Source organism: Pleurodeles waltl, chromosome 1_1 (assembly GCF_031143425.1).
Source record: "Pleurodeles waltl isolate 20211129_DDA chromosome 1_1, aPleWal1.hap1.20221129, whole genome shotgun sequence".
In the NCBI taxonomy this organism is placed as follows: Eukaryota; Metazoa; Chordata; class Amphibia; order Caudata; family Salamandridae; genus Pleurodeles; species Pleurodeles waltl.
This window is the reverse complement of record NC_090436.1, coordinates 303,425,459-303,452,222: the sequence shown is the minus strand read 5'-3', so window position 1 is coordinate 303,452,222 and position 26,764 is coordinate 303,425,459. Positions and strand designations below refer to the sequence as shown.

The window sequence follows — 26,764 nt, the reverse complement described above, 5'->3', positions numbered from 1 at the left end:
TCCTCAGGCAAACAATTCCCAAACACCACACCTCACTGGTAGGGGGGCCACCTTCAGTATTATCACGCGCAATGGGCAGACAAAGAATCAGATCAATTGGTCCCCTCTATTATCCAATGTGGTTATTGTGTGGAGCTTACTTCCACACCTCCAAACATTCTCCCCCCTCACGCACAGGTTATCTCATGAACATCTTGCCCTTCTAAAAGAAGAAGTGCAGTCTCTATCCCTGAAGGGGGTCATAGAGCCTTCCCCATTACAGTATCAAGGCGCAGGAGTGTACTCCCTATATATTCTCATACCCAAAAAGGACGGCTCACCCATACTGGATCTCAGACCTCTAAACCCCACTACATTCTCACACTTTCACATGGTTACTCTTCAGGATGTTATTCCACTCCTTCAACAAGGCAACTTCATGACGGCTCTAGATCTGAAGGATGCCTACTTCCACATCCCCATTCACCCTGCACACCGCACATACCTAAGCTTTGTGGTCACAGGAAAACATTATCAATTCAGAGTTCTCCCTTTTGGAGTTGCAACCCCTCCCAGGGTATTTACTAAGTGCCTAGCCGTTGTTGCAGCACTTCTCAGAAGACAGAAAATACATGCGTCATCTTACTTAGACAACTGGTTCATCGAACCCAGTACACTACAGCAGTGTCAATCCCACACTTAAACCACAGTAAACCTTCTTCACAAAATAGGGTTCACAATCAATTTGCTCAGATCCCACCTACAACCTCTTCAAATTCAACCATATCTAGGAGACATTCTCTATGTGGAGCTGGGGTTAGCAAGCCCCAAACCAGCACTTATTCACATTTTCCAGCATCTTCATCCTCAATTTCAGGAGAATCACACTTATACAGTCAGGGCTGTGATGCATCTCTTAGAGATGATGGCACCCTGTATTGCCATTGGCCCTCATGCCAGACTCCATGTGCGTCTGCTACAGCAATGTCTGTCTCGTTAGTGGTTACAGTCACAGGGTCACCTTCAAGATCAAGTGTTGTTAGACTGCCAAACTTACCTCTTTCTCTGCAATGGTGGAAATCCACCAACCTGTTAAAAGGGCAGCTTTTTTGAGACCCTGTGCACAGCTCATTCTAACCATGGATTGATCTTTGATGGGTTGAGGTGCACATCTTCAGAACTTCACAGTCCAAGTCCAAGGCATCTGGGATCTCAATCACCAATCCATGCACATCAATTATCTGGAACTTAAAGCTGTATTTCTAGCCCTGGGAGCTTTCCTTCCTCCCCTGTAACACAAAGTTGTCTTAGTCCGGACAGTCAACATGACAACAATGTACTATGTACAAAAACAGGTAGGGGACACGGTCATTCCAGTTATCACAACTTGCACAAACAATTTGGGAGCGGGCTCATCACCATCACATTCATCTACTAGCAGAGTTTCTCCCAGAAACGGACAACGAGTTTGCAGATCTGTTCACCCGGATGCATCAACAAGTCCACAAATGGGAACTCCACCCACAAGTCCTTTAAAAATACTTCAAAAATTGTGGAGCTCCTCAAATAGAAATTGTTGCCACAGTAGAAAACATTAAATGCCGAAGCTTTGCATCCAGGTACCCTAACCCTCTATCTAAGGGCAATGCTCTGTGGATGAACTGCCATAGCTGTGTATTTACAAAACAGACAACATACTTCTCTGTTCAGAATCCCAGTTATCAAAGCCTTCATGGGAGGACTTAAAAGAGTAATTCCACCTAGACTGCCCAAAGTCCCATCCTGGAATCTTATTATAGTACTCACTAGACTCATGGGCCCTACTTTTGAGCCACTTCATTCATGTCCTATTCAATTGCTGTCTTAGAAAATGGCTTTTTTAGTTGTTATTAAATCACTCAGACGTGTAAGTGAGCTCCAAGCATTAACTTTAGAAGAACCTTTCTTTCAAATACACAGATGAGATGGTCCTCTAAACAAACCCAAGGTTCCTACCAAAAGTAGTTTCTCAATTCCATATCAATTAAACCATTGAATTACCGGCCTACTTTCCGCATCCTGATATAGTAGCAGAAAGAGCACTCCAGACTTTAGATGTTAAAAGGGCACTCATGTATTACATTGGTAGGACTAAAGAATCTAGGGAAACAAAACAGCTTTTTGTAGCTTTTTCAGTACCACATAGGGAAAATGCAATTTCAAAAAATGGCGTAGCTATGTGGATTGTTAAGTGCATACAAACTTGTATGCTAAAGCAAAAAGACAGCTGCCACTAAGTCCTAGAGCGCATCCAACTATGAAGAAAGGTGCCATTATGATGTTCTTGGAAAACATTCCTTTAGCTGACATTTGTTAAACAGCTACTTGGTCTACACCGCATACTTTCACAAAGCATTACTGTGTGGATGCACCAGAACACCAGTAAGCCAAGGTAGGACAGGATGTCCTAAGAACACTTTTCCAGACAACTGTAACTCCCACACGCTAGCCACCACTTTTATGGCGGGATTGTTTTACAGTCTATGCAAAGCATGTGTATCTACAACCACACATGCCACCAAACGGAAAATGTTACTTACCCAGTAGACATCTTTTCGTGGCATGTAGTGCTGTAGATTCACATGTGCCCTCCCTCCTCCCCACATGCCTGTGGCCGTTTCAGTTGCCTTATAATTGTATATATGTATGGGTATCTCTTTCTATATGCTTTCTCTATGCTCTCTCTCTCACCTGCCTGCGGGGAAAAGTCTAACAAAGAACTCGATGCCCATGCACAGTACCACAGAGGAGGAGGAGCCACTCGATCCTGTGACGCAAAAATGCGTCTCTAAGAAAAACAACTTATAGCACTCTGAACCCAACACTAGATGGCAGAAGTAAGCAGAGCATGTGAATCTACAGCGCTTCATGCCACGAACAGATGTTTACTGGGTAAGTAACATTTTTCTTTTATACTATTTAGTGTATTCATGTGTTGTCAACAATAAAATAGACGAACATGTTCCACTGGAACAACAACAGCCTACCACCAGGTCCGGGTTTGGCGTGGCATTTGGTGCAACACTACGCCGCTTCACTCTATGCCTCTCTATACTTCTCTGAACCACTCTACTTTATGCAAGTGCACTCTACCCGACTCTACTGTGCACCACTGAAACCTTCGTCACTGCACTATACACCAGTCCAGTCTAGGCCACTGCACTCTACTCTGCACCACTCCACTCTACACCAATCCACTCTATGCCACTCGTCTCTGCAGCACTTCACTCTATGCCACTGAACTCTACGCCACTGCATTCTATCCTGTACCACTCCACCTTGCACTACTCCACTCTACTGCAGTTCACTCTACTCTAAAACAATCTACTCTACGCCACTGCACTCTATGCCACTCTACCCCACTCGGCGCCACTCAATTTTATGCCACTCTCCACCACTCTACATATGCCACTACTCCATGCTGCTGCACTCTACCCTGCACCACTTCACTTTACTCTGAAACAATCTACTCTGCACCACTGCTCTCCATGCTACTGCACTCTATGCCACACTACTCCACTCTGCGCCGTGTAATGCCAATGTACTCTTCTTTGCACTGCTCTACTCCGCACCACTCTACTGTATGCCACTGCCCTCCATGTCACTTTACACTTAACCACTCCACTCTACTCCATTGCAGTCAACACCACTTCACTGAAAACCAATGCACTCTATGCCACTGCATGCTGTGCCACTCTTCTCTACACCTCAGCACTCTACCTTGCAGCACTCCAATCTGAACCTCTGCACCACTTCACTCTACTCTGAAACATTCTACTCTATGCCTTAGTACTCTATGCCATCGCACTCTACTCTTCACCACTGCACTCTCTGCCACTCTATGTCACTGCACTGTCTGTCAGTGCACTCTACACCACTGCACTCTAAGCCCTTCTACTCTGCACCACTGTACTTTATACCACTTCACTCTAGGCACTATACAACTTTGACACTACGCTACAATGCTTCACTCTGGCGCTCCACTCCATTAAAATCTACTCCACTCTGGAATGATACTCTACACCACTCTACAACACTACTCCACTCTACGACACTCTATGCAACTCCCTCTACGCCAATCCATGCCACTTTACTTCACTCTATTCTACAACACTGTACTCCACTCCGTACCACTGCACCCCTCTCCACTATACACCACTCTGTTCGATGCCAATATCCCTCTACTCCACTCTACTTTACACTACTCCACTGTACGCCACTCTTCACTGTTCTGCTCACACTCCTTGCCACTCAACTCTACAACACAGACTTCACTCTACCATTCCACCCTCCTACACTACCCCATTCTATGCCACTCAACTCTACAAACACCCACTTTGCTTTATGCCACTCCACAACACTCTACTCTACTCCACTCTACACAACACCCTGTATGCCACTCCACTTTGCTCTACACCACTCCGACACTCCATGCCACTCAGTGACACTCTACTCAGACACTCCACACTACTCAACTTTTCTCCACTTTTTGCCATTCCACTCTGGCACTCTACTGCCTCTGTGACACGCCATGACACTCCACTTGACTCTACCCCAGGTCACTCACCTCTGCACCATTCAACGAAACTCCACACCACTCTCTTATACCCCACTAACTTTTAGCTATGCTAAACAGGAGCCACACTGGTATGCAACATGGCTAAAACATATTGGCATAGCCAACAGCTCTTGCGTAGGTGAGACCTATTGGCTTTGCCAGTGCTTGTTTCCTAATCCAGCCACACCAGCAGAATGGTCACTTCACTATTTAGACGTCAGGTGGGTGCTGGGTTTCTGTCTATACAAGATGAAGTATCTAAGGAAAACAAAACCATTATTAACAATAGTCATGTTAGGCTCAACAGCATGGCAGTTGTGAGTACAGCAATGATCAGTGCACCTCAACACACATTATTAGCTTATAGAGCATCTGCTCTATCTTGTGGTGACAGTCGCTGGTCCTTCGCAACAACTTGAACCATCCCTGTACCTCATATAGCTTCCACCCCCCCACAAGCCCCCCCAAACAATTGCATCATTACTGATCAACAATATCTTTAATTTCTCGTCTGGGCTCCCATCCAGTAGAAGTCGTCAGAGAATAATTTTCCAGTTTTTACTCCAAGTTCGTTACGGGGCCAGGGGAGCCGTTGATTAAGAATATCTATAACATGTATCTCCTTATGCTAACAATTAATGAATAGCCCTCTTTCAGATAAACCTAAAGCTCACTCTACCAAATTTAAAGCTGCCACTACAGCACAGGTTAGGAATGTTCCTATACCAGACATTTGTAAGGCTGTAAAATGAAAATACATACATTGCCAAAACATTATTGTCTGGATTCAGGTACTCAAACAGAGACTGGAGTGGAAAAAGAGACACTTAAAAAATGTCATTAAGTAGTATATACTCTCCTTTGAGAGGAGAGTGTTATAATGTGTGAGAGCTGCTTCAGACAGTATTTCTTAGCTTGTTGTTTTATTCTAACGGAAACCCTGTTAAATAGAATTTGAAAAACATAACTTGCCCTTGGAGGCAAATGCCTGAACCAGTTTGGGACCCTTGCACACTGGAAACTGGACTTTCTTTTTAATGTATGGAAGGCTCTCATGCTGCATTTTTTTTTTTACACTTTTATTATGAGAAAGTACCCCTTCCATCAAGTATACATTGCGAGTTCCATGGAGACTGGTGCAGAGTAGAGTTTCTTAGCATTCAGGAGGGTACAGTGCATTAGTTTTGAGTAAATTGGTGTTGAATTTCAAAGGAGATGGCATGCATTCATGTTAGCTTAAACATTTTATCCTACCAACGTAATATTTGCTACATGTAAGAGTTAACCAAATGTCTTATTATACAAGTGCACACACACCAATAAATTCAGATTTGTAAAACCTTTTTTCATTTTTTTCTGTCTTTATTTTGATAACACATTGAATTAAACCATATGTAGGTATATTTTATGTGCTTTTGTTTCTGAGTCCTAACCAACAAATCTGAGCTTGTTCAACTGTTTTGTATGGGGAAATCATTCCCTATATGCATAGATTACCTCACTTGGGGGCATATTTATGAGCCACTAGCGCTACTGGAGCGTCACTTTTCGTGACACTCTGGTGGCGCAATGCCATGTGCCGCATTTACAAGGTGGCGTTAAACCATTTTTTGTGGCTTAACGCCACCTTGTAAATACAGCCCTTTCACATGCAGCTCTCTGCGTGGAAGGGGCGTGCAATGGGTGTTGCTGTGCGTGTGCCACAGCAACACCCACTACATTTTGACGCTGCCTCAGATTTACGGGTTTTTGTAAACCTGAGGCAGTGCCAAAATCTAACACCACCCAGGGGTGGTGCTAGCAAGGTGCAACAACATTGACAGGCAGTCCCCACCCCTACACTCATAAAAAAATAAAATGGGCAGTAGGCCCCGATCTATCAGAAAGCCTGCTAGGCACCAGTGTTTTTTTTTTTTGTTATTAGTGTAGGGGTGGGGCCTGCCCTGAATGGACATGACAGTGCCCTCCCCCTCCCAAAAACAAAATGGCCACTGTACACAGTCTGTACTCCTTGGGGGGCAGATGGGGCAATAGCCCCCGATCTGCCCCTAAAACCTACTATGCACCAGGGACTAGTAGGGGTAGGGGCTACCCAGAATGAGTATGGCAAAGGCCCCATCCCACAAAATAGGTAGTTTTTCTGCCCCCCCCCTTACTGACTAAAGCATCTCATGATAATGCAAGGAAAAGGAGATCTGACTCTTTTGGGTGTTGATTTCACATATGGAGCAGCAGAACTTGGCTAACTCCCAATATCGTCCCATTTGCAATGGTGAACGGCTGCACTTTTTGGCCTTGTGTAGACTGTTGCCTGGAAAAACCTGCCAGACCTAGTCACTTCTGAAAAGTAGACATCTGGAAAAGTCAAGGGTGGTGTGCTTCAAATGCACCCGCACCATTTTCTTGTCCACAATGCCCTGCAAACCCCCAACTTTGCCTAAAGTCATGCATTTTCCCTACATTTCTGTGATGGAAACTGACGGACTATGCAGGAATCCACAAAATTCCTACCACCCATCATTTCCCCACCTGTACCAATAAAAACACTGCCCAACTTGTGAGGCTGGGCCTAATGCGAGTGACAGGAACTGATCCAACCTAGGTCAATAGGAGTCTCTACGTAAGTGCTCCCATTGTCCTTGGTTTGATCTGTACTACACTCTAAGGTCTTCTGGACAGTTCATATGCACGTAGGGGCATATTTACAAATCCTGTGGTGCAGGGCAGCGCTGCAAGTGACCTTGCTGCACTGCCCTGCACCACATGGAAGTGGCAGGAATGCGTGGTATCTACAAGATAACGTGCATTTCTGTCCTCCCACCTGGGCTGGCACACCACGGTGTAAGTGTTAGAGGAGGCCTCTTTTTGCATGGTTAGCCCCCACTTTTTGCCTGATGTTAGTAGATGTGTTCTAGAAGTTGGTAGTGCCCAGGGCCCCTGCTAACCAGGTTCCCTGGGGCAGAGCTCTTTCCCTAAATCTGTTGTGATGCTTGGCACAATTGGATACACTCTTAACTATCACTGTAAGTCCCTAGTAAATGGGTACCCCAGTACCCAGGGCATGAGATATTAGGAGTAGACCCCTGAGGGCAGTAGCACTGATTGTGCCACCCTTACGGGCCCTGCACCCAGCACTGCTATAGCAGGCTGAGTGCCCTGGTGTATACCTAAAACACAAACTCGACATGGCACGCCCTCTGTGTGCGTGTCCACCCTACACTGCATAACTTATGGGTAAGTCACCCCTGTAGCAGGCCTTACAGCCCTAAGGCAGGGTGCACCATACTATATGTGAGGGCATAACAGTATAAGCAATATGCTCCCACTGTGTGCTTGCAAAACCTGGTTCACGGTTAGTGAACAGAGCAGCCATTTTAAGTACATTTACTGGACACTAGTCAAACACGGGTTCCCCATCTACATGATGGCTACTCTGTACCCTGGGTTGTTTTATATCAAACCACTCAGAATATTAAATCCAAACTGGTATCAGTGTTGGATTTACCCCTAAATGTACCCAGGAGTCACCTTAGAGATGCCCCCTGCAAAAGCTAACCCAAACTGGCATAGTTGCTGACTGGTTCCATCCAGCCTGCCACTCCAGCCAGCCAATATAGAAACCTGGGGGGGAGCCATGTCATCAAAAGTGAGTGCCGGTCAGAACTCTAAAATCCCAAGGGTTCCTGGCCGCGATTCCACTACCTACTATTTCAGCCTCGATAATGCTGCATTACGGCAATGACTATCTCTAAGTCAGTTTTTGGTTCTGATTACGACACCCATGATATTTTACACACGGTCTTTATGTGATCGTTGTGTCTTGGCACTTGTGCTCATACTCTGATCAGGAGCACCTCTTTTGATCACAGAGATTATGGCTCTTTCAATATGTTCTTTTAACCTGGGATTACCATATAATATTTGATAGCACCCTGTTTGTGGACTACCTACCATAGACACAATATTTGATTATACAATATTTTACTTGATTATGATAATCACTGTTCATGCTGTTTTTCTGTTGATGTGATTGTGCTTCTCTGTTTAGACTTATGATTGCGCCTGACCATTGGTTCGCGTGGTCCTATGGAGCACATTCCCCTAATTGGGGGTGGTAAGCTCTATTTACATACGTCTATATGCACTTTCTCACTTGTTTACACGGACACTGTGTGACACGTGTTCACGTTTTTAGCACTCTTTTATTGGCCTGCTTGATCCTGCTAACCAATTAATTGATTCATTTTATTTTCAGGGCTTTAGTTAGAAAACATATGCACATGACTAATTTAAGTGATCAGATATTTGTTTAATATTTTGTCAGCTACCTGTAATTCTGGGATTCTGATAAAGTAGACACATTAGTCCCTTATGATTAGGAGACATAGATAGTCAACTTGGTCCTGACGAAGCATCAATGGACCCGTACGGGCCACTAGGATGCGAAACATGTTGACCCTTGAAAAGGGTGGTTTGAAAACTGTCCTACCTCCCACCCACTCTTAGATTCCAATAGAGTGATTGATCATTATTTCTATTTCACTCGTTTGACTACACTTCTTCTTTTTAATCTTGGTCCCTACCTTCTAACTGGCTCAATAAATCATTTCACCCATTGGCGGTAGTGAGAACCAATTTTAACCTGTTCTCTTTTTTTAATCTCCTATTTTCTTTCTCCTCCCCCCACTCAATCCTGGGGTCACGGCACCATCATTGTAAAAGATCTCCGGCAAAGAGCCCCCCCCATCTGGGGTGGAGCCCGTCAGACATTGCAGCGCCGGTCTGACGAGGAGCTGTACCGATGATGAAGCATGACGTCCTTCTGGATGTGTGAGGTTATTTGCTCCTAAAATTTAGGACTCTCTTGTGTCTTTTCTTTACCTCTTATTGGAACAGTGTATTGATATTTTTCTACAGCTTCATTGGGGGATATACACTGGACCATAATCCCCCCCCAATCCCCCTTTTTTTTAACCTACCAGTACAGCAGCTTAGCTGTGGGATTTACTACTTTTTTGTGTTTTTTGTCCCACTAATACACCCCGAGATGGACACTTTCCAGGGGTTAAGTTTTAATGAGGACATAGTCTCTGCCATTTTGCAGACTCCCTCGATTTTGGGACATGACAATGCAGGACCTTCTGGCCCTACCAAAGAAGAGTGGGATAAGTTGTCCACACTTAAACGTGACCTTGTAAAAACCGTTCTTCACGGAACTATCATGACCGAATATTTGAGAGCCAATATAGCCCCCAATGGCCTACTTGTCTCTAATATGCCCAGGATCTTTCTTCAAGACCTAGCCTTCAGAAAAGACTGGGCCCAGATAGCATGGAAATGCACCAGAGATTGGCTGGTATTGATTATTAATACGTCAAAACGCCTAGCCGATTCCATTTTGGTGCAGATCTCTCTCATAGAGGGTGCACTGAAGACCTCGATTTCAATAACTGCCTTTAAGAGCCGTCTAGCAGAAATCAACACAGAACTCAATGAAACCAAGGAGTTCTTGACCCAACAGAAGATTACTAAGCTGCAAAAGGACATCTCCAGATTTAGCCGTGAGAAAGTGTACCCCTACATTATGGATGACTTCACGACAGACACGCGTTCCATCTCGTCTGATTAATCTTCTACATCATTGAGAAAACCACGCAAATATAGTAACAGTTCTTCATCGGATGGGTGGAATACGGATGAAGAGGGCACTCACCCATTCTACCACTATCCCCAGTATCCACCGGGACAATCCCTAGCCTGGCAACAACCCTTCCCCTTTTATTAACCACGCCCAATGTTCCCATATGTGCCTTTTTTAGGCCGCGGCCGGGGCAGGGGAAGAGGCAGAAGGAGAGGAAGAGGCAGACCGGTCCACTGGGCCCAGGACGAACCACAGATGATAACACGCAGCCAGGGGAAGAACCCACCGAATCGGACTTAGTGGTCAACCTCTCATCAAGACCACTCTCCCCTATTGAGCTAACAGTCCTGAATAAAGGACTCGGATTCGTACCCACCCCTCAAGAAGACTCTTTTCACCTTCATTGTGAACTGTCCCACTTTTTCAGGAAGATTAGATTACAATTTTTCTTTCACGACAGATCCGATACCAACCATTTGACTGACACAGGCCTCAAAAAACCTTCCAAATTCATGCCTCCGACCTCTGCTATGCCATGTGAGCTACTAGCTTTCGAACAAGCAGTTTTTAGTGACTTAGCAGCCTTACAACCCAAACGGTCGTTTTCCAACACCTCCACTGCTGAAAGAACCGCTTTGAAGATGCTGTCGTCCGACACTAGTATTGTCATCAAACCTGCTGACAAAGGTGGAGCCACAGTGATCCTGAACACGGTTGATTACAGATGTGAGTGCCTCCGTTTACTGGAGGATTCTACTTATTACACCAAGATCACCACCAATCCCACCGAGAGACTCCAAACAGAAATACGCGGAATGATAGAGGAGGCTGCAGCAAATCTTTGGATCTCACAAAAGGAGGCAGAATTCCTGGACACTCAGAATCCACGCACTCCCTATTTCTACTGCCTTCCTAAAATTCACAAGGGCAAAATACCCCCCCACCCCACAGGCCGTCCAATAGTTTCTGGCGTAGGCTCCATCCTTGAACCTCTCTCCATCTTCTGTGACCAATTTTTACAACCTATTGTTCAATCATCTAACACCTACCTGAAAGATACCAAGGATGTTCTGAATTTAATAGAGACTATCAACTCATCTGTTCAAGTGCATGCTCTAATTACTCTGGATGTTGAAGCTCTCTATACAAACATCCCTCAAGAAGCCACTCTACAAGTTATTGAGACGGCCCTTCTGGCGGTGGATCAACCACTCACCTCTCCAGTGCATTTTATCATGCACTGTGCCTCCCTTGCTCTTAAAGAGAACTTTTTCCAATTTGAGGATCTTCTTTTTCATCAGACCCGTGGTACATCGATGGGCAGCACGTTCGCCCCGAGTCTAGCCTGCCTTTACATGTTTGACTTTGAAACACGGTTTATCCTATCCGACACAAACCCTTTTCAAACTAACATTAAATTGTGGCGGAGATATATCAACGATATCCTGATCATCTGGCAGGGTACTCCGGCAGACACACAACTATTCAACACATTGAATCACAAAACTACTGACCGCAACAGTCAATCTGGTTTGTAAGACAATGCCTTTCCTGGGTGGGGGAGCTAACAACCCCTTCCTCAGGAATGTGCAACACCTTGTTGGTGAGCTTCAAAGGGCCAATGCCCCGGAAACTGGAGCCCCAGGCCTGCTGCTAGCAGCAGAGGGCCTCCCCCTTTCCAAACCCCCACTTTTGGAGGTAGCAAAGGCGGGAAACCACACAAAGGGTAGGAGGAGGGGACTTACTGAGCATGCACCTCCCCTAGGGGCTTGCAGGCGAAGTGGACACTTCATTTAATTTTCCTCCATATTGGATGGCAGGAAAATAACCAATAGGGTTTAGGGAAGTGACCCTTCCCACAGGAAATGGTAACTGTAGTGGATGTAACCACCCAAGGGTAAGTGTCCCATTGGACACTACCAGGTTCCCCCTAAAACACCCTCTAAATTGAGTATTTAGTGGGCTCCCCTAAACCAAGAAATTAGATTGGAGACAAAGAAGACCAGCACCAAAAGAAGACCACAGCAAGAGAAATGAGGATCTGCTACACAAGAAAGGGCACCAAACCCTGTCCTTCTCCACCCGGGACCCGAAAATTGCTGCTATGGAGGAGCTGGTCAGTGGACCGATCCCAAAAAACCCATGGGACCTCCAGGCTTCAAGAGTCACCCCAGATCTCCCTTCTGAGTGGAGACACCACTCAAAAACAAAGCAAGAACCAACAAACTGGTGAGTGTCACTTCACCGAACGGCCGATATCTCTGCGACCGGAAGTCATAGCCAGACCTGACAACACATCGCCGACCGCCAAGATGTGACCTACAAGTGTGCCACGTTTGGTGGCACTGCGCCCTCTAGTGGCCAAGTTACACCAATACCCTGTACTGGTCGGCTGACATCGGACAAGCAGAAAATCTGCTCCCCCAGAGCTGAAAAAGGATCAGGAGGAAGCCCCCATCGAGGGACTTCAGGAACACCCCAGACCTCTGACCAGAGTGCACCAGTAGCCCTGTAAGCAGCCTCAAAGAGACTCACTTCCAGCTCCAAAGGGCTCCGTTGCGCCCAGCTCCTGCATCTTCAACTCGCTCTGCACCTGGGCCTTGTATCGCAGAATCTGCTGTGTGCCCTGGGTCCCCAACCCCTTGCGACCTCAACAGCCCAAGGGGTCCCCAAGGCACCATCTTTAAGACTTCAACCAGCTCCTTTTCCATGTGGCCCCTTCAGGTGGCCCTGTGCCAAGAACATCTCCAACACTGCTTCCGCCGGAACCGGGAACCCCCTGAGACTCTCCCGCTGGCACAGTATGCCCACAGACCACTCCGACCGCCCTGCAAGAGAAAAGAATGGTAACTCAACTGTGTGATTTTTACTGCATTTTTAAAGGTGACTGTGTATTGATTCCAAGGGTGCATAATTATGCACAGAAAGACTAACTTGAAAAGTACTTAACGTATTCTAAAGATATTGGTCTTAAAATGTACATAAAAGTCTGAAGTATTTTTTAAAAATCTGGTCTCGAGTTATTCATTGAGTGTGTGTGGTGCATGATTGGATTTGTGAGTACAGCCAATGCTTAGCCCATCTCCTGGATTAGCCTAACTGCTCGACCAGCTACCTTAAAAATTGGAGCATTAGGTGATCTAATTTTTACCTCTTGAAACTATGTGGTTGCCGGACCCTCTGCATAGTGTACTCGATTTTTTCACTACATAGAGGGCCAGCCTCGTACAGTAAGGATGCATGCGACGCAGAAAGGATTGTTTCCGTGCAGAAACTGACACCTTCCTGCACAAAAATAATTCATGAAGGCTTTTTCTTCTTTCTAGCACACATAGAAAGAGGGAAAAAACTAGGAGAAAGATATTTTTCCTTGTTGCATCCCCCTTGGCGAGGCGTAAGATTTCTAGGTTTACAATGCCTTTTAAATCTGGGAATACATCAAAACTCATGAGTATGTCATGGAAAAACCCACATAAAGCCCGTGGACCTCCTCCCTGTTGCAGTGTAGGGTGTTGCAGCAACTTGCACTGCATTACCTTCCACCATATCTAAAAGGCCATGAAAAGCCATGCAAAGTGGCTTTGTGTGGCCTTGTAGATAGGGGCCTGCACTATGTGCCGCAGATGCATCACACAAAATGATGCACCAGCAGCGCACTGGGCTTGCACATAAGCCCTTTAGTACGGTTCTACTGGGAAACTACCCAGGCCAACAGATTTGGCCTTGTTGAGCTTCCAGATAATTTTACGTTTTTCCCCACTCATTCATGCCCATGTTGACCTTTTTGTACTTGCCTTCAAAGACTTGGCATGTTCAAAATTATTCCATTCAATTGCTATCCATCTTTGGTTATTACATAGCTTGAACAAGTATCTTCTCATTTTATCATCAAGTAAGTCACCTCCTGTCACCTGAAAAACATTTGAGTTTCTAATGCATTTAGAGTTTCTTTTTTAGTTGTTTTTAAGTATTCCACTTACAAAAAGCCTACCACTCCCTTAACATTTATCGTAGTAGTTTTGCTTAATACGAATTTGTTTTTGGGGTATATACTTTTCTCCAAATTCCAAACTTTTAGTTAACTAATTTTTGCTTGCAATCTAATGTCGCTCTAGTCAGCCTCTATTTATCTGAAAAGTAGTGTTGATTCTTGTTTCAGAGGCTGATGGATAAGCTAAATTTAATTTAATGTTTGATTGTGTTTTCAGGGATGTCAATTTCAAGACTGGGCATCTCGTACATGACTTGGTTGAGGGGCATAAAGTTACTAGTACTGTATGAGGGTGCATTCTAGAATAGGAAAAATACCCGATTGTGTTTTCAAACAGTTGCCTTTTCAGGAGTTTATTTGTATATTTATCTGGTTTGTAATATTTTGTAAACTACTTTGTGGAAGCATAATCAAAACTGAGAAATTAATGTCTCAACCTGCTATGCTTTTTTTCATCCATGATTTGTTTGGCATCCTGTCAGTTTTAGTGAATATATTTTGCCTAGTTAGTGGGAAGTATCATGCCTCACCTACTCATGAATCACTTAGATCACTGGTCTCAGATATTGAAAATATCTATTTGGAATTTTGTGACTCTTGCAATTAATAGGGCTGGAGTGTTAAATGATTAGTGACTTTTGTTATTGTTCACCTAACACTAAGATACATTGTCATATCTACTTGGCTTGTAAAGAAATCCATTGTTATTTTGTCTCCCAGAATATCCTCTGTTTTCGTACCCCACTTACTCTATGGGTTAAAGTCTAAGAATCAATGCGTCAAGTGTGTGTCTTGTTGCAAATAACATTCAATGTTTGTACTATCTGTGAGGAACAAGTATTTGGGATCATGCATCGATTAATAAAGATTGATGTGCAATGGACTGTATCTAAAATGTATTTATTTAAATTGATTTTTTCATATATAAAGTTACAGTTATATATTCATGTTTCAGAAAGAGCACTGTAAACTGTCTTTAATACCTGCTGCTTTTTGACCAGCCATATTTGCAGCGTTACTCTGCCATGACGAGAACCTGTAAATTGGATGTAATGGTGCACCTAAAGAAAACAAAACAAATAAAGGTGCATTGATGTTTTTTTCTTCTATAGTATGATGCATAGCAAAAGGATAAATTGGTGTTTTCCTCATTATGATGAAAACTGGCATTAATTCTTTCCTTTGAATTGGTTGTTCCCTGAGTCATTTAATCTTTGTGTAGGTTCTACAATTAGGTAAATACAAATGGGGATAGATTAATGTTTGCTTATGTTACGGTTCACACAGTTTCAGTTTTGTATTTGAATTCTACCATACTTTGGCCCTCATTCTGACCTTGGCGGTCTTTTCGCGAGACCGCCGAGTTACCGCCGCGGTGAAGACCGCCGACCGCAGCGGTATGCCGCTGTGCGCATTCCGACCGCTGGGAGCGTTCCGCCGGGAAACCGCCAGCAGCCACACTGGCGGTCGGCGGAAAAGTGGAGACAGGTCAACCTCCACCGCCACGCCAGCAGAACACCGCCCACAGAATTACGACCCACATATCTGTGTGGCGGTCTTCTGTTGGCGGTGTTCTGTTGGCGGTCACCTCCCCATGGCTCCCGTCGCCTCCCGGAGGACCAACGCACAAGGTAAGTTGACCGTCCGTGAGGGGAGGGGGAGGGGGGGTGTTGTGTGATGTGGGCGTGTATGGGGGTGTGCGTGTGAGTGTGTAGAGGGGGTGTGTGAGTGCGTGTATGCGGGCGGGGGGTGCTGCTGTGTCTATGGGTAATGTGTGCTGTTCGGCAGGTGCGCATGTCTGCATGTATGTGTGCGGGTATGTGTCCCCGTTGTGTATGTGTGTGTAGGGGGTGTGTATATGTGCATGTTGGGGGTGTGTGCATGTCGGGGTGCATGTATGTGCATGTCGGGGTGTGGGTGGGGAGGGGGTTCGTACCACCTCTGGGGGGTGGCAGGGGGGTGGAGGGTGTGGGGGGAGGACTCGGGTGGGTAGTGGGGGGTGGGGGAGACCCCTATCAGTGCCAGGGAAGGAATTCCCTGGCCCCGATAGTGCTTACCGCCATGGTTCGCATGGCGGTTCCCGACCACCAGAAACCGCGGCGGTAGGCAGGGTCATGATACCGTTGGCGGTCTCGGGACGACCGCCGGGCCGGAGTGCGCAAACTCCAGCCCGGCGGTCGGAGTGGGGAAGTGGCGGTCGATCGCGGCGGTGACCGCCGCGGTCAGAATGCCATTTTTCTGACCGCCGGTCTGTTCGCGGTCCGACCGCCGCCTCTCCGCCGACCGCCAAGGTCAGAATGAGGGCCTTTGTGACTAAGATCTGTTTCTGCTTCTTTTGACTGAGTAGCTAGTTTGTAGACTGAGTTATGTTCCTAGGCAGTGGACAACCAATTAAAGCATCAAGCAATATGGTGATCCCTTGCAGACTGGAAGCTGCTTCATGATACAGCTATGAACACAACACTAATGTATCAAACAGACAGTGTACCCTGTATATTTGATACCCCAAGTCTCAGTAAGGTACTGACATTTTCATAGAAGTCCCTATCATTATCTTCATGAGTCTCTTTTAAATTTAGTTTTTCAGATATATATGGAAATGTCCTGCAGTGGCTGTGTTTGCATTATGAATTATTTAGTCTGTTTTATAAGATCTCTGCAGGTTTAGTAATTCTTATATTCTCTTTGATAATGCATAGACCTTTGGGTACATCTTAGTGCACTGTACAGCACAACCAGGTAGTTAAGTCTTTTAGAGTTAAGTCTTCCAATCATTGTACTTGTGCCTATAAGTGCTTAATGAAATATACTTGGTAATAAAACCTGTTTATTGTAAGCCAAGTATGATGGTTTGATGGACTAATGCAATCATCCAGGGATCACTGTGTGACCCCATGCTCACAATTTAAATTGTGGTGGGTCCACTCAGCCTTTCATTCTTCAGAGTTCAATAAAATGAGGAACTTTGAGTATGGTATCTGCTGTAGTGCCAGGCAACTTATTTTGGGGTGTGGTTTGTGCTCTGCTCATATTTTAAGTTATTGTTTTAACTTTTAAAATATGTTTCAAAGTGTCTGCATTCTACTAGGAAAACCCTTAATCTGCATCATGTGCAATGTCCACAACCACACAGATGGACCAAATTTTGAGATCAGTGATAATTGTATGTTCCATTTAACACGTGTGGCTCCCCACCTCAGATTTCATTCTGCTGGGCCAGGTTCACAAAATCTAACAGGAAAAGTTAGAAATTTGCTTACTTAACATTGTTAATTCATTTGGAGCAAATTTCTACCTTTTTTAAAAATATCAATTATTTCTAGTAAAGCTTAAGTACTCCATGAGAATGCACACAAGTCCCTTTTATGCATGTACAGTTTGAAATGTTACCTAAAGGGAAATGTAACACAAAGGGCACTAGTACTTGTTTGTACTCAAAGAAAATATTTCTCCTCTAGGACTTATTCCCTAATGTCCACTATATTGGGGAATCTCACCTCTCCATTACCATTCCACGTGCCCCTTGAAAGGAATCTGTTGGTGTGTGATTCCAGGTTTTAAAACTATAACGGCAAATTGTTAGTCGATAGCCTAGACCAAATAGATTCCCCCTAAAAAAAAGCCCACAAACTCCTATCCTTATAATTTACATTTGTAAAAGCCGAAATTCTGTACACATGTGGAATTTTCATATATAAAAATGTAGTTCACCAATGGAACATTATTCCAAAGTACAAAAAGGAGAATTTTGGTGTGTAAAGTGAAAATGTTATGTGACAGTGTTGGACATGTGTGCACAAAATCATTTGTGTATCTGCCTCTTAATAACAGCTACTTAAGAGGTGGTGCAATGTGCATTCCCTCCTTTTCACAAAACCTCAATATGTATCTTTAATGATCATCTCGGTACTGCCACTCTTTCAAAGAGGATAGGAAAAAAGGATATCAAGTGTCTGTCCACCAGCTCGGTTAAATCAATTTAATGTCAATCTACCACACACTCTTGATAGCTTATCGGTTCACGTTTATGAAACACATCTGTAATTCTGTAGGTTGATATCATGTGAGCATACTACTTGAACTAAAGGATTCAGACATGTTGATGTTATCACCATCATTTTGTTTTTGTTTCAGATTGCTCCAGACCATGTCATTCCTGCTCCAGAGGAAATTTACATATACAGTCCACTGGGAACCGCCTACAAAATTGTAGATTGTGGCGATGGTGCGGGTAAAAACTCAAGTATAGTCACAATGTAAGTACGCTGCATCATTCTCAAAAGGCCACTGGGTTAGACATCTTTTTTATTTATTCTTTCTTGATCTAATCATACATTTGTGTTATTTTTAGTTTTATGATTTGGAATACAATGATGGGTACATCCATTCTAAGTATCCCCTGGGGTATAAAGCAGGTGAGATAAAAGTCCACAATTTAGTAATGTTCTCTTTGAATCATACATTTTAACCTTGTTCACTAACATTACTGTTCTTGGTTCAGAATATATTGTGTATATTGAACGTTTATTTCCAATTCCACAGGCTGGATTCACAACTGGAGTCTGTATCCTCTTTGTAATGGCCATTTTGACGCTTTACTGCTGCTACAGAGTCTTGAAATCACGGGTGGCAATACGTAAGAATTTTTGATTGTATACTGTAAGACAGTTTTGTAGCACTAAATGTTTTTTGCCATTCTGGAACAAAGGTGTGCGACAGAGCTGCAGATATTGCAGGAAACAAAATATTAAATTGTAACCATTGTTTGTTATCAACTATTTTCTAGTGGCTTCAAGACAGCAACTTGATTCTGTCAGTCAGCATTTCAATCGAAATTGTGCATTTGGCGTAAATAATGAACTAGTTGTGGTTGACACTAATAAACACTTTGGCATTTCCTTCAATTATATGATGACTCACTAGAAACCAGTCAAATGTTTACTAATCCCATTTAGTTTTAATATTTATAGAGCATAACCCACACCCCAAAGGGCCATCTTGGCGCTGAGAATCCACTTGCTTGGGGCTAGCGGTGTGACAACAGTTAGCAAAAATGTTGATTTCCTGAAGAGCATATGGTTGGACAGATGACAGAGTCAAGAAAGGGATTGCAGGATTTGGTGAGGGAGACACGTACATCCATTTAGGACTGATTTACCCTATGCACGCAGAACAGGTACTTAGTAGTGGAACGTAGGGTATGTGAGGGTACATGTTTTCAAAACTTATTCTTGAGGACAGATTTGTCACCCTCATGGTAGATTGTGTGCATAATATTTTAAATGACACCCTTTGCTTCACAGGAAGATGCTGTAGTGTTATCTGGCTTCAGTGACATGCTGGACTTTCCTGGGCCCATTAATGACTAACGGCTGAATTTGAATCTGTGAACTTGGTTGAGAGCAGTCTCTAAGACCCAAAATAGAGGTCGTTGTCATAGTCTAGTCTTCTTAGAATATATGACAAGATGTTTTAAGTTCAAGTACATTTTTATTGACAGCCACTTAGAATCATCAACGCAAGCCATACAGTCTTGTTTTTTTTTTTTTCCAACAAAAACAAAAGAACTATCTTTCCCCATGTGTCCCCTCCTCATTAGTGCCCTCCCCACTCTCTTGTTATCGGTCTCAGTAGAACTGTAGACATATCCCATCTCCAGTTCAAAGATTTGTACCTATCATCTAAAATCTTTATTAATGATTGAAGTCTCTCGGGCATGTGAATTATTTGCCTGCGCTAAAGAATTCAGGGTGGCAACCCCATTGTTTTTTAAGGACTTTCTTAGCTTCTAGCAAGTTTGGAAAGTTTTTCCATATCCAGGATCCACCACAGTCTCTCTAACCATTTCTGCTCCGAGGGGGGTTGTAGTTGTCACTAGAGTGCCAGGATCAACTGTTTGGACCCCAGTAGCAGATAGGAAATGAGGCAACCTTGATTACTATGTAAGGGATATATATTCACACCTTGGTGTAGCAGCAATGCCAGTTTGGGGCATTTGGCCAAAGCTGATCTAGTTATTAATGCAATACTTGTTAATACCACCATTTCAAAAGTCTGTCAGTCTAGGACAAGACCATAACAAATGGATCAGCCTCCCCTCTTACCACCCCCCATCCTCTCCAACATATTTAGCACCTCCCAACTTTCCAAGTCATACCGGGTTGTAATGTCAATAATAGAGGATTTTCGGTAGAGCCCTTGATCTAATATTATACCCAATTCCCTTTCCTAGGAGCATTGAAATGTAAATGTTCAGTCTCTTTGCCTATTAATTAAGATACTATTGATTTTTGAGAAGGCATGTTTGTTCCCTATGCAGTGTACTTGATATTTTTTAAGGGGGTGATGGCTCAAGTAGCTCCCAGCCTAATTCTTGGATTGAGCAACCAGTGTCACAGTTTCATATAACTTAAGCGCTTTGTCTCTGAAAGTGCATACTCTAATTTCAGTTGCTCGAATGACTTGATGGTTTAATAATCAAACATATCTCCACGGGTTTTGCAATCACCCTCCTGTCTTTTCTGATGAGTACTGGACAACCCTTCAGGAACTCTTGATTGCTTTACAGGGGAGCGAAGGTGAATGGGAACAAAGTGAGCCCGTATTTGACCTCTGTCCTATCCCAAACAGCCAGCATGTTTTGCGTGACTGATATGTAAAGCAGTTTGGGTTGCTAGGGCACATGTCAGAGCGGTCCCGCCACTATTGTGTGATCAGTCATACACCATCCCTTTTCATTCTGTGTGCCCAGTGAATCAAGATTCATAGGTGAGCTGCCTCATAGTTGTAGGGTTAGGTCAGGGACTTCCAATCCCCCTTGGAATTGGAACAGTGAACACTGTTTCCTTGTGAGCCACCCATCTTTGCATGTTTAAATATAGGAATAACACATTGACAAGAGGTCACTAATGTAGTCTCTTGATATGTGGGGTGTCAGTGTCTAGAATGTTGGGCAAAATGGACATTCAGTAGGCTACTATTTGGCATCATGTCTTATATTTTCAGCTGCTACGTTCGTTTTTAATTTCTCTTTTAAGTCTCTGTAGATTCATTTTCTTGGTTTAGGACAGAGTTGGAGTTAAGGTCAGGCTTAGGTCATTTATGTGGTCAACCGCCCATCTCAGTGGGGTTTAACCTCCGTAGTTGTTAGACTACAGATGTTAAAGATTTCTGATTTTTGAAATATTAAAACTATCCTAGATGCAGAGGGTCGCCGCCTTTATATCACCTATGTCATTTTGTTAGATATGATCAGCAATGCTGGTTTTTATGTTGGAAATCGTGGCTGGGTCCTGCAATAGGCCATCTTGTAGTTGCCATGTACTTTGAAGGGTTTGGGCTACTGGCATATAAGTGTGCAAGAGACTGGATGCTGATCTAAAAGCATTGTATGGTGTTGGCCTGCTTCTACCAGGCTTGGGGCTAGTCATTTATCAGGATGGAGCTAGTCAAGTCTTGCATATGTTTTGTGTCCCCTGGAGTAGTGTGAGTAGCTTTGCCCAAGTGGGTACTGAGTCATCCAAGCGTCTGCCAGATCTAGGTCTTCTTGCAGGAGTTTGCCGGATGTCAATAGGATCATTAACCCTCCCCTGCTCAACTGGTCTGCATCCCCCCCGGATCATATACTATATTGCAGTCCCCCTTCCCCGCACTGTCTTAAAGCGGATCTACTCTATCGTTGAATGCTCCCGACTCTGGTTAGGGCTATATATGAAAGCTAATGAAATCAGCTCCCCTCTCAGAATACCTGTTATTGCGATTTATCGATCCGCTTTGTCTTTTAGACACTCCACCACTAGCAGACATGGACGGTAAATCAACCCCCCCCCCGCAACAAGAGATTGATCAGAGTTCCTTTCCCCTGAGAAAAAGTATTTGCAATGGAAATCCTTCAAGCAGGCTTGGTCCTCCCTCAAGAGATGGTTAACCTGAATGAGTACCACATCATAGTCCAGTGGGGTTAAATAGAAAAGGATGGAGCAATGTCTAAGGGTATTATTAAGGTTCCGGACGTCTATGTGGATACACTTAGCATGTTCAGTGATGTGGGTATTGGGGTTGACTATTAAATGCATGTACTCCACCTGCAGTATGAGAGGTGTACAGTGGGTAGCATGAAGGTGGCAAGCTCCCCTTCCCAAATCCCCCAGCATCCCTAGAATGAAAAGTACCAAAAACATGACACATCTTAAGACAACGATGCGATACCTCTATGCCCTGTATTTGGTGGGCAAAAAGTAGGAGGGAAGAAAAGGAATATTGCTATAAAGACTATAGGTAGTGAAGCCTCTGTCGACTTAAGCACAAGGAAAGTTCTGCTCTATCCAGCAGCAGTTCATTATTTTATCCATAATGTCTGTGCCTCAGTGGGCTCCCATATAGAAAACCATGTCACTGAAAAGTCTTCACGCTGATAAATGAACTCCTTCACCCTCCTTCCCTCCCCCCAGGCACTCAGTTGCTGGGCCAGAAGGCTAGCCTGGACTTGCCCCAGTGCCACTTTACTTCTTTCTAATACCTCTTCTCACTTTAGAATTATTTGACCTCGTCAGCCTCTCCTTGTTTTCCATTCAGGGCTTTTCAGTTTCAGCAGATCTGTATATGAAGTAGTGTCCGTGTCCAGGAGAGGCAGGTTCAGCACCCACATGCTTCCTATATCAGTTGGATGGCCCACCTTTTGCCCTGTCACTCAAAGAGAAGCTGGAAGGGATAGCCCCCAACTGTGGCAAACATTTTATCTGTGCAGAAAGAGATGAGACCCCAGCAAGGTCAATGCTTGATAAGAATCTCTGTTGAGAGATCTTGAATATTTGTAGATAGTCACCATTATAGTGTATGGGGCCCTCTCTTTGGGCTGTCTCCAGGATGGTTTTCTGTCCTAAAATTGGTTAAAAGAACACCAGGAGATCTGGAGGGAGCGTTTTCTTTGGATTGCGTGGTCCTGCACTGTGGGCCCAGTCAGTACGAAGGGGGGGGGGGGGGGGGCAGAGCGTGCTCCTCGGGAGCATCTCAGCTAGGCTCTGTTTAAATCCTTTAATATCTCTGCCTTTCTTGACCAATGGGACCCCTCTAATATGGAGGTTACATCTCCGGAAACGATTTTTAAGATTTAAGATCCTCCAGTTTTTTTCTGAAGGGTAATAAGCTGTTTAGTGACAGTCACCAGCCGTGAGTAGTATTTGGTTTTAGTATGGGCTTGGTGGCCTCCATTATAGGAGGGTTAGTCTGGTAGGGCAGACTTTATCCTAGTCCATCCATCAGTCCCTGTCAAGCCACTAGCTTTGAAAGGGGCAGACTCAATGAAAGTGTACTGATGTGTGGTTTATGTTAAGACAAGATCTGCCAACTTCCTGTTTCCATCGACAACGCATACAGCAAAGGGCGAGCAACACTATGTGTAGTTCCAGAGTCCAGGAGTGCCATGGTAGGGTGTGAGTAACTAAATGGTCCTTATTTTGTCACCTGCGCCGAGGGGGCTCACAAGATAATCCCCCCTTGCTCTGTTTATTGGTCTCAAATGTTTACAAGGGCTTGGTTCGCTCTCTGGAGCACCCCGCTGCAGCACATGCCGCTTACAATTCTTTGGGGTACTATCTCATGTGGTGAGGCATAAACATTGAAAGGGCTTCCCCGGGTGTCAACCCTTGCCAAGCTCTATTCAGCTTCCGCTGAGTGCTCTAGTCTCCGGGGCTCATGTGGGCCAAGGGCAGCAGACAGTTTAACTTTTTCCGTCTGTGGGAGGATGTCTCCATCCCCAACAAGTGCCTCACAAGGTGATTCCTGGGGTGTCACAGGGTATTACTTAATTGACCAGTTGAAAGGAGTTCTCACTCGTTGGCCCATGTTTATGTTTGCCATTACTGGGTGGGTGAGGGTCGGAGTCCATGATGTGCCCTCAACTTCATGCAACACTGTAAGGGCCCACGATTCTCAATCGTCAACTTCACAGGGAGCCTTGAGGCCGGTCCTCAGGTGCTGACTCCCAGCACCTTGCTCCGTGCTGCATTGTAATTGTTTTACTGCTGTGTCGTGGAGTTTTTGTACACAGCCAACAGTCCCCTCTCGGAAGGCCGGCAACCTCTTAATTTCCAGCAGGCCGCGCTGAAAGTCAGGTCTTCTTGTTTCCATTATGTGATCTTGTGGAGCACTCCGGGAAATAGCACGGAGGGACCAGAGCCTGTAGTCCACACTAGTTTGCATGTAGGCCTGCTGGCCCAGATTCCTTACGCTACATGCACGGGTCAATCCTCCCTTCACTCCGACAGCATAGCGAGGAATGGCAGTTAAGTGCTTTTGGAATGTGTATTGCATTCTATTCTATATAGAACCTCTGATGATAAGTGGAGTATTCTGTGGAAGCACAGAAGACTGCAGGCTGACTATAGAAAATTATATGCTGTGTAGCCCAGTATTTCACACAACCAATTGAAGATGAGTAAGTGCAAGGGCTTGGGCAGACCATTATAAGAAGAAAGAATCGTGCTGTCTTGGTTTCTGTCACCGTACTGTGTAATACCACGAAGCCTAAGTTACTTGAAATTCTCAGCTGAAAATCAGTGAACTACACAATTTAGGTGAGCAGAAATTGGGAGGAATTACCTGATAGTAGCATCGTTACCATTGGTGCAGCTGTTGGATGTTTGCTTTCAAAGTCTCTGCTTGCGCACCTTTCAGCACCCGCATCTGCCTCGTGCTCTGTAATTGCATACCAACGCAGCAGCATTAATGGATCGGCACGACTAAGCACGGGGTCAGGTGACGTAACTGTGAGTGACTGCCATCATTGTAGCTAGGTTATCGGGAAGTTTTACGGGGCAGAACACTTAACATCAGTGCACATTCTACAGTTGTTGCAAGAAAGGCAGGTTTCACTGTGAAATAGTTGCGCAGGGGGTGTTTTCCACCGGTGTTTGGAGATTCAAGCTACCATTGCGCTGCAACTTAATGGAAGATGGGTTCTATTGGCATATTGGCTATGTGTCTGACATGAAGATTATACTTGAACAGTGTGTATGACTGTTGATTAGAGGGAACTTACTGACATATTAGGGACATTCAGGCACATTTCACAGGTCTGTTTTTTAAATATGGCAAAATGTTTGCATCAGCCCACCTAATGCATTTTGGTTTTCAGGGTTATACCATTCTATAAAATAGATAGAATGGGAGGACTATTTTGTGAACTATTTTGAGGTCATAGATGAAGCCAAGGATATGTCTGCAGTTTTAAAGAAGATAATTATTTTACACTTTTTAGCGCCTCATGGATTGAAAACTTAACCATATACCTAAGTGTAAAGAAATGGCTCCCTGTTGCAGTTACCCCCCACTTTTTGCCTGATACTGATGCTGACTTGACTGAGAAGTGTGCTGGGACCCTGCTAACCAGGCCCCAGCACCAGTGTTCTTTCACCTAAAATGTACCATTGTTTCCACAATTGGCACAACCCTGGCACCTAGGTAAGTCCCTTGTAACTGGTACCCCTGGTACCAAGGGCCCTGATGCCAGGGAAGGTCTCTAAGGGCTGCAGCATGTCTTATGCCACCCTAGGGACCCCTCACTCAGCACAGACACACTGCTTGCCAGCTTGTGTGTGCTGATGGGGAGAAAATTACTAAGTCGACATGGCACTCCCCTCAGGGTGCCATGCCAACCTCCCACTGCCTGTGGCATAGGTAAGTCACCCCTCTAGTAGGCCTTACAGCCCTAAGGCAGGGTGCACTATACCACAGGTGAGGGCATATGTGCATGAGCACTATGCCCCTACAGTGTCTAAGCAAAACCTTAGACATTGTAAGTGCAGGGTAGCCATAAGAGTATATGGGCTGGGAGTCTGTCAAAAACGAACTCCACAGCTCCATAATGGCTACACTGAATACTGGGAAGTTTAGTATCAAACTTCTCAGAATAATAAACCCACACTGATGCCAGTGTTGGATTTATTAAAAAATGCACACAGAGGGCATCTTAGAGATACCCCCTGTATTTTACCCAATTGTTCAGTGCAGGACTGACTGGTCTGTGCCAGCCTGCTGCTGAGAGACGAGTGTCTGACCTCATGCGGTGAGAGCCTTTGTGCTCTCTGAGGACAGAAACAAAGCCTGCTCTGGGTGGAGGTGCTTCACACCTCCCCCCTGCAGGAACTGTAACACCTAGCAGTGAGCTTCAAAGGCTCAAGCTTCGTGTTACAATGCCCCAGGGCACTCCAGCTAGTGGAGATGCCCGCCTCCTGGACCCAGCCCCCACTTTTGGCGGCAAGTCCAGGAGAGATAATGAGAAAAACAAGGAGGAGTCACTGACCAGTCAGGACAGCCCCTAAGGTGTCCTGAGCTGAGGTGACTCTAACTTTTAGAAATCCTCCATCTTGCAGATGGAGGATTCCCCCAATAGGGTTAGGATTGTGACCCCCTCCCCTTGGGAGGAGGCACAAAGAGGGTGTACCCACCCTCAGGGCTAGTAGCCATTGGCTACTAACCCCCCAGACCTAAACACGCCCTTAAATTTAGTATTTAAGGGCTACCCTGAACCCTAGAAAATTAGATTCCTGCAACTACA

General features: G+C 44.7%; 1 protein-coding gene across 1 annotated transcript in view; it reads left to right on the top strand.

The window, feature by feature from the left end:
- Positions 1-26,764, top strand: part of SLC38A9 (solute carrier family 38 member 9) — a 405,919-nt gene that overhangs the window by 87,360 nt on the left and 291,795 nt on the right. The window contains 3 exon segments of the mRNA XM_069222157.1: positions 18,343-18,464; positions 18,560-18,623; positions 18,751-18,844. Coding sequence (XP_069078258.1) covers positions 18,343-18,464; positions 18,560-18,623; positions 18,751-18,844 — 280 coding nt within the window.